An 8,132-nucleotide genomic window follows, 5' to 3' on the forward strand; every position below is an offset into this window, starting at 1 on the left:
AGAAGACGCATGCAAAATCTAACCCCACTCACAACCCACACCCCTTTTAAAAGGCTTAGGTTGTCGAATTTATAATAATGATCAACTTTCCAACACATAAATCTATGCGCATAGCTCGATCTTACTACAGAAAATAATTTATTTTCCATCGATCGGGTCGAGCACATGGGGACATGGGAAGAAAAATGTATAGATAAGGCCATGCAGTTGGCGGTTCCGTGACATGGTGGCCGCAGCTTTAAGACTCACAAGATCATTTTTGTTGCGAGTTAAAAAAAAAAAAAAAAAAAAAAAAACACATGCATGCATTTTATATATGATGATTTACAATGTTTTTGACTTTTATTGCCAAGTTCGTGTGTCTCTTTGATTGGTTTTTTTTTTTTTCAAACGACAATTGGCATTATAAAATCTTCATTTGGTTTTTCTTGTAATTGGTTGTCACTTTCTAAGCAGAATTCGAAGACGTGAAAGACGTATTTGATTTAAGTCTCAAGCAAAATTCTATATGACAGATCAGAAGGTATTAAAAAAATAATTATGTAAAATATTAGAAAATATATATACATAGCGCATGCATGCATGCATCATATATAACAATGTAGCAAAGCCATGAAAGAGACACCAAGGCCGGCCATCTACTACATTATATAATATTGATGGCATATAAATATATATAAATTGCTGTTAATCATTAGAAGATCATGTAGTATTTACAAAGAATTTGCAACCGATCAATCAGTTCGTGATCGATGGAAAGATATATATATATATATATATATATTTATATAATTAATTAAGAGTTGTTTCTGATGAAAATCACAATCTTAATAATTTTAGAAGAGTTGATTTAAAAGTGAATGCAGCATGGGATTTAAGTCCCAAGTTGGTGGGGGCTAATAAATCTGTTACGTGTTGTTAAAGTTGATCTACTTGAAGATTTATATGTTGAGCTATTAAATCTCTGATGGGGACGTCTCAGAAATGACACACCCCCAATTAATCCTTATTATAATCCATTAATTATTTATATATATATATATATATATATATATATATATATATATTACTTCCGTTACGTACCACTTTCATACTCTCTCAGAAATTTAATCAAATAATTGAGGCCTACATGCGCAACCCCGCCCTGTTAAAAGACTAATTTACTACATCATAGCCACTGCATTTAATTTAATTATGGTCACTTCTTTTAACACGTACCTATATTTTAGCTGGCTTGCGTTTAAATCAATTATGAATTAATTTTGAGCTATTTAATATTAAAAAAACATTTAATTCATTCGATATTTTATCTTGAATAGTTTTAAACTGAATTTAACATTTAAATATATAGGTATCAAATCATTAAACTAATTTCAATTCAAAACATTTTTATATATGAGACTCATAATTTTTTCAACTTAATATCTCTTTACACACAGAATCTATAATCTTTTTTAATTTCTTATAAATATATATAAATTTATCTTAGGTGAGTCTCATAAAACTTACTATATCATTTCAAGTACTTATTATTTATAAATAATTTAACTCGTCTTAACTCAATTCAACATCTAAACGTAAGTGTGTTGTTGTTGGTGTTGTAAGGACTTAATTGGACTTTCAAAGGAAAAGTTAAAACTTGATTTAAAAGAAGAGAATTGATTTCTTGCTTGGTACAGTTAATAAACGAATGAACAAAAAAGAGATGGCCATATGTAGAGAGGAATATTTCTTTGTTTTATTTTTATTATTTATTATTGGACCCAAATGTTTAGGGGTGCTGTTAGCTGCTAATATAATTAATTTTCGCTTAAAAAAATTAACAGAGCACAATGATATAGAAAAATATAGTTACAAGTATAATTACGCATTAATATGTATACTAATTTAATGTAATTAGTTAAAAAATAAATTTTATTAAAAATAATACTAATTTAAATTTTAAATATAAAAAAATTAATATTAATTTATAAATTAATACGTAACTTTACTTATACATAATAAAACTTTAATAATATTAATGAGAGGAAGCAATTGATCGAAGTTTTTCTTTTTGAAAAAAAAAAAGAAACTTTAGCCCAACTCGAACCCAACCTTAAGGCCTCACATGATATTCCGTGCAATCTCGGCCTGAAACAATTAGGCCCAGTAAACTAATTGAGCTGTGGCTCATAGCCATCGGCCGTGACCCAACTTAGAAAGTTAGAATGGAGTAATTGCAGGTGAAGCTACGGGAAACTCATCTTATTATGTCATAACATTAAAAAAATTAGTATTTATATAAATACCTTTAATAATATAATATTTTATAATAAGACGAAAATATAATGTAATTCATTCTCTAAGACGATTTAGAAGAATATATTAAAAAAATCATTTATATAAATCTAAAAAGTTTAAGCCTTTTTTAAAAATTTAAAATTATTAAAAAGACTTGTTTTCTATAATAAGTCGTTTTTTAAAATATGTTAACATAAAAATGTAATTTTTTTAATATCCTATTCTCTTTTTAAAGAAAATGCGCAAATTTACATATTCTAAAAATATATCTAACATGAGTAATGAAACATATATAATTATTTTTTATAATATTTTTACAACTATGTGTTAATATAAAGATATTTGATATTATTTTTATAATTTATTTTATTAAAATACTCATTTAAGACGTAATAATAATAAATAAATAAAAATTGTTAAAAATGATTGTATCTATTTAATACTCATTTATTTCGTCACTTCGAAAATACATCGGGTACCCCCACCTGCTCAATTTGGAAGGTCCGACCTCTGTCTGCAACCTTTCCGTGTTCATGACAAATGGGACAAAATGAACGTTCATATCGTATACCCCACTATAATGCTCAGCTAAGATTTTATCTATGAGTGATGAGTATGAACCATGGTCAGTGAGTGAATAGCCATGTTGGAGGGTATCTTCTTCGAGACCTTTAAAGAGTTGGTGAATATTAACAATGGTTAAGATCGCAGAGCTAGTCTTCTTCAACTGAAAATGAAACTTTCCTAATTCATTAAACCCCAGAAGTCATTCTCTTGAAAGTGTGGAGTTCTTTCATCCAATTATCGGGGGTCATGTTCTTTCCATAGTTAGTTTCCTTCCAAGTAAGTTCATAAAATCAATTCAATTTGAATATCTGAGACGCTTCTCATTCAAGTCTCAGTTTAAACAGTTTCATGAGAGGATTCTAACATGGAGACTGGAGAGTATACCCACTTAATAATCAAAGAACTGTTTGGAAAAATAAAAAAAATGAAACCACTCGTTTTTGCTTTTACGGAAGTACCCCTAAATTCGTCAAAATCAAAGTACATCAAATTACAAAGAAACGTAATTAGCAACGGGACGAAACGTTGGAGGCGGATTCTAGAAGGAGCTGTCCTCAATAATGGTTTCATCATTATCATCATCAACTCTTATCTTGCATAGGTAAGAGCTCTAGAAGACTGTTTCTTTCTCTATTCGGTTTGTCCTCGCTTTGTTCAGTATTGGCGTAAGTTTTTCTTCGGCGTTGCACTGTTGCACATTACTGTTTCTGTCTTTCAGATCATATTTGTTTCCCTTGATTTCTGCAGAAATGTACCAAAAAAGAAAAGACAGTATTATGTTCGGGCTGTAGTTCTTAAGTCAAGCAATTGTATTATTTCCAAACCTAAGCAGTTGTAATAGGTTTAATTGTTTTGGGGTTTTTAATATTGATAGAAAAGCTTCTGCTTTTTCTTTAATGTCTTTTTTCTTATTAGTCAGTAAATCAAACAAGAATGGCGAAGAGCGTATTCAGGCGAGAGCATGACTTGGGTATGGATTATAATCCTGGTGTTTTGCAAAATACTTATTCCATCTTATATTGTTTGTAAAACAAATTTAATTAAGCACGGTTAATTTCTATACTTGTTAGCTCAATTCCATTCATCTATGGTGGCTTTATTCGCAGAACAGAGGCGTGCTGAAGCTGCGAGAATTAGGAAGAAATACGCTGATAGAATTCCGGTGAGAATCTGATGCTCTTTTATGATTTTTGAGTTTAGCTTATTTACCATGAGTTGAATTCTGGTATTTAACTTTCCATTTGATAATATCTGGAATTCTCTTTATAGGTCAAGTTGGGTTTCGTCTTTTGTATCTTGAGTTTTTTTTTTTTTCCCCATTTCCGAACATGATTGCATTTGAATTGTGCATCGTTTTTCTCTCCACATTGGAATTGTAGTAACTAAATCTTAGCGAGCACATGGTTTCTCATATTTACTTCTAATTAGGCATAGCACTATAGGTTTAATTATTAAAGTATGACATTATTGTTGATTAGGACTTTAGGACTTGTTTCCATGCTTATTTTTACTTTCTTTTTTTTTTTTTGGTTGGGGGGGAGGGTTTTGATTGAATGCCCTTCAAACTGCTAAAGTATTTCTTTTTGATTCTGTGCTCAAAAAATGCTACTTGGTGCAGTTTAGCTGGGTTTCATGACGTCATGAGTTTACTGGATAGCCTTAAATTAGGTATTTTCTCCTCAACCGCGGTTTTAGGCTTAGTCTTGAAGAGACAATCCTTTAATGATTGGAAGGGAAGACAAAGATTCATGTAGCTGACCGAATACGTACATGAATCCGCCTTAAATCATACCTAATGAACCTTCTCCAACCTAAAGGTTCTTATTTGAGGTCTGATAAGTAAATGATTGTAGGAACATGGTTGCTTATGATAATTTTGATTCCATAAAAATAAAAAAAAATTCATGGTTTACCGATGATTGACACGTAGCTCTATTGCAAGCTGTGGGTCCAACTACTTGAATGTTTTATGCTTGGGACTGGAGGGATGGAGTTAGCAGAATTTCTTCCAGAAACTTTAGTAACATACACTTACTTTTAGTGGTCTCCTATTAGTGAGCATATCAATAGTAGTAGCTGTAATTGAAAATTTTAAGATATAAAAGGGAGAAGAGAACGGGTATCCATCTTCTTATTTGCTTGCATGATCAAAAGAGGGTGAAAGAATAATGTATTGTCTAAATTGTTAATTGGTGAGAGTTGGAAGGAAAGAGCAGAACAACTAATTAAACCTGGTATCCTCCCTCTTCAAGTTCCTCCAACATGAAGGAATTGAAAAAGGGGCTTTGAGGGGGTATGATATGCCTCCAAATCCCCTCAAATCTTCTCTGCCTCCCAATCCTCTTCCATCCAAACATACCCTCAGTGTTAAATAGTACTCGATTTGGTCATGCAGTGAGGGCCTCCATGTTAAACATTTTTAGCATCGAATATTTGCACCTGAAACAAACTTGTTCCAGGTGTTAGAAACCACCCCTCACACATGCAGCGTTTGCCTCTTTTGTGTACTTCATTGTATGTTAAATTATTGTATCTTTGTTAAGAAGTTCAACAACATTAAGTGGCTAGGGTTAAGCTTTTCTTCCTGTTGTATCTTTTATGAATTCCTATACCTATGACATATGATATGGTTTCATAATCAAAAGCTTCATGATCTGCAATGTTATGTATGAGTTTATCTGAAGATACACTTAATGTGTTGTTAAAACTCTTTATTTCTGCAGACCGTTCACAACATGATAGAGGAAGTTCAACTCTTTATCAGATTGATCCTTTTTTTTCCCTTTGTATCTGCAAACATTATAGCAGCAGATGCTGATGGCAAGACACGATTCTGCCCCGTCAAGTGACTAATGGAATTGAAGTCACTCATTTAATCATGCCTTTTATACTTGGAAACCCAATCGGTTAATAAGCATCAGACTCTTCTAGTCCTTTTTTTAATCAAGCTTCATTTACTAATCTGATTGTTCACTAATTTGTTAATTGAAAATAAAGGCAACTGTTTATAACATCCTTTGAAGTATGAATTTTTTGCAAAATAGTTTTAGACAGTTCTAATCTTTTACTGGGTTGCTGCTGCTGTGTTTGATTTATGCTCAATGCAGTGATAAATCTATCACATGGGTATTATTTGATACTATCATTGTAACCAAATCGTCCTTCTGTTTTTTTATTTTCTGTTATCCTTGAAGGTGATTGTAGAGAAGGCTGAGAGAAGTGATATCCCCTACATCGACAAGAAAAAGTGAGCCCAGTTCCATGTCCTAATACTTTATCTCTCTTGTTCCTTTGTCTTTTCAAGATGATTAACCGTCAATGATAAATGAGTTACCCCTAGTTTAAATGCTTCTTTATGTGTATGTGAGTTGGTCCCTGTTTTCTCTTCTAGAAAACTGCAAGAAACTAAAGAACCCATGACTTGTCTTGGCTTCTAAAATGAACTGGTCTTAGCTACGTGTTGCTGGCCTTCCCTATTCCAGTTCTATGTTTGAGCTTCAAATAGAGATAAAATCAAGTATTGGAATAGAAAATGAGGACACAGTACCTAGGAGACCAAATTTGTGGTTGCAAGTGGTGACAATTTTTATGTTTCAATGACGATTACAAAATTGCAGATACCTTGTCCCAGCTGACCTGACAGTGGGCCAATTTGTCTATGTAATTCGGAAAAGAATTAAACTGAGTGCAGAAAAGACAATCTTTATATTCGTGAACAATGTCCTTCCACCAACAGGTAACTGCAGTTCAATTTCATGAGTTCCGTGCACCCCCGTGATGCTAGGTTTTAATTTCCTTTCTATCGCTGATTGATTCAATGTTACTCCTAATCAGTTCATAACTGAAGTGGAAAGATCACGAAGATAGTGGTTTGAAATGGTATAAACCGTTTAATTATTCAAGATCAATAAGTACTGATTGTGATTAAACATTTGCAGGAACTATAATGTCCACCATTTATGATCAAAAGAAGGATGAAGATGGATTTCTTTATGTTACTTACAGTGGGGAAAACACATTTGGGTAGAGATAAGATTGTAAAGCCTGATTTTCTCTTTCGCCGGTTTCCTATCCAGAATTTTCTGGCATCACAAAACTGGCATCGTGCCAACTGGATGTACTTGTTCTGTGTCTATCTGTACGGTTCTACTTTGTACATAACATAACAACAAATTGTTTATTGATGTTCCTGGGACGTAAGATATCACAAGGGTTCTTCAGCGCCCTTGGGCAAAAGTGATTCTGAACTACATAGAAACTGAACTGACTGCACTCATCTTTGTTCCTTTTCTTTCTCTTTTTTTGATAAGTAAGAAATTTATTAAAACCATGTAATTAGGCATAATCCAAGTATACAAGAATAAAGAAAAAACACCTAATTACAAGCTAAAGCTGAAAAACAGCTCGAAAGTTATTGGAACTAAACCCATCCATTAAAATAACCGAAGCCCAAAGCAACAAAGTATGAAAAAAGAAAGCCTTATTCCCATCCGACCATTCCTCTCATTCTAAATACACCACATAAGATAGAGGAATCATCTTCCAAACATCTGCTATTTGATGATTTTCTTGAATCCCTCTCCAATTGGCCAAAAGGTTCCCCACACTCTTATCACCCAAGCAATGCCAAGCTTGACAAAAATCTCATCCCACAAAACTCTCGACACATCACAATCAAGAAGAGGTGATTTGCCGATTCTCAACACCTTTTGCACATAAAGCACTAATTCATAGCAATGATGCCACACTTTCTCAGCTTATTAATAGTAAGGATTTTCCATGAGAAGCCAGCCACCCGAAGAAACGGATCTTGAGGGGCACTTTGCATCTCCAGATGTTTTTCCAAGGGAAAAAATTGCAAGAAGGATGTGGCACCAAGACTTTGTACAAAGATCTAACAAAAAATTTCTTATTACCAAGCTAATTCTATATTAAAATATCTCGCCCCCCCCCCCCCCCCCCCCTCCAGAATTTAAATTTAAAGCATAGAGCAAGTTGTAAAAATGGGTGATGGCCCCCACTTTCCAATCGTGGGCATCTGCAATAACACTTACTGACCATTGAATAAACCTAGTAGTGCTGTTGCTCATACAATCAACTATAGAAGCGCCTTTATCCAAAGCAATTTTAAAGAGGGAAGGGAAAGCAATCTTCAAGGCCACAATATCTCCACACCATAGATCATGCTAAAAACTGATCTGGTTACCCCTACCCACTTCAAATTTGAAATTTCTGAAGAACTCCCCCCATCCTTTGCAAATGAATTTCCACACTCCCACTCCACA

The 8,132-nt window shown here is 33.2% G+C and overlaps 1 protein-coding gene across 9 annotated transcripts; it reads left to right on the forward strand.

Annotated features, from left to right (window-relative positions):
* Positions 1-2,898: 2,898 nt before the first annotated feature.
* On the forward strand, positions 2,899-7,119 carry LOC122292693 (autophagy-related protein 8f). Of its 9 annotated transcripts, none has more exons than XM_043101161.1 (7): positions 2,899-3,448; positions 3,566-3,656; positions 3,763-3,817; positions 3,918-4,009; positions 6,042-6,094; positions 6,465-6,583; positions 6,786-7,119. In XM_043101161.1, the coding sequence occupies exons 3-7, from the start codon at positions 3,781-3,783 to the stop codon at positions 6,872-6,874; spliced, it is 390 nt and encodes a 129-aa protein (XP_042957095.1). In that variant the 5' UTR covers positions 2,899-3,448; positions 3,566-3,656; positions 3,763-3,780; the 3' UTR covers positions 6,875-7,119. The 9 variants fall into 9 exon arrangements, with proteins under 9 accessions (XP_042957095.1, XP_042957098.1, XP_042957097.1 ...); XM_043101168.1 differs by having other exon boundaries at positions 2,908-3,448; positions 3,959-4,009; XM_043101165.1 differs by having other exon boundaries at positions 2,911-3,448; positions 3,954-4,009.
* Positions 7,120-8,132: the final 1,013 nt, after the last annotated feature.

This window comes from Carya illinoinensis, chromosome 13 (assembly GCF_018687715.1).
Source record: "Carya illinoinensis cultivar Pawnee chromosome 13, C.illinoinensisPawnee_v1, whole genome shotgun sequence".
Taxonomy (NCBI): Eukaryota; Viridiplantae; Streptophyta; class Magnoliopsida; order Fagales; family Juglandaceae; genus Carya; species Carya illinoinensis.

Bases quoted from the DNA above. Each gene is read 5' to 3' on its own strand.
- LOC122292693 (XM_043101164.1), top strand. From the start codon at position 3,781: ATGGCGAAGAGCGTATTCAGGCGAGAGCATGACTTGG. The intron at 6,095-6,464 runs GTGAGCCCAGTT...ACAAAATTGCAG, and splicing joins CCCTACATCGACAAGAAAAA to ATACCTTGTCCCAGCTGACC. The intron at 6,584-6,785 runs GTAACTGCAGTT...AAACATTTGCAG, and splicing joins CAATGTCCTTCCACCAACAG to GAACTATAATGTCCACCATT.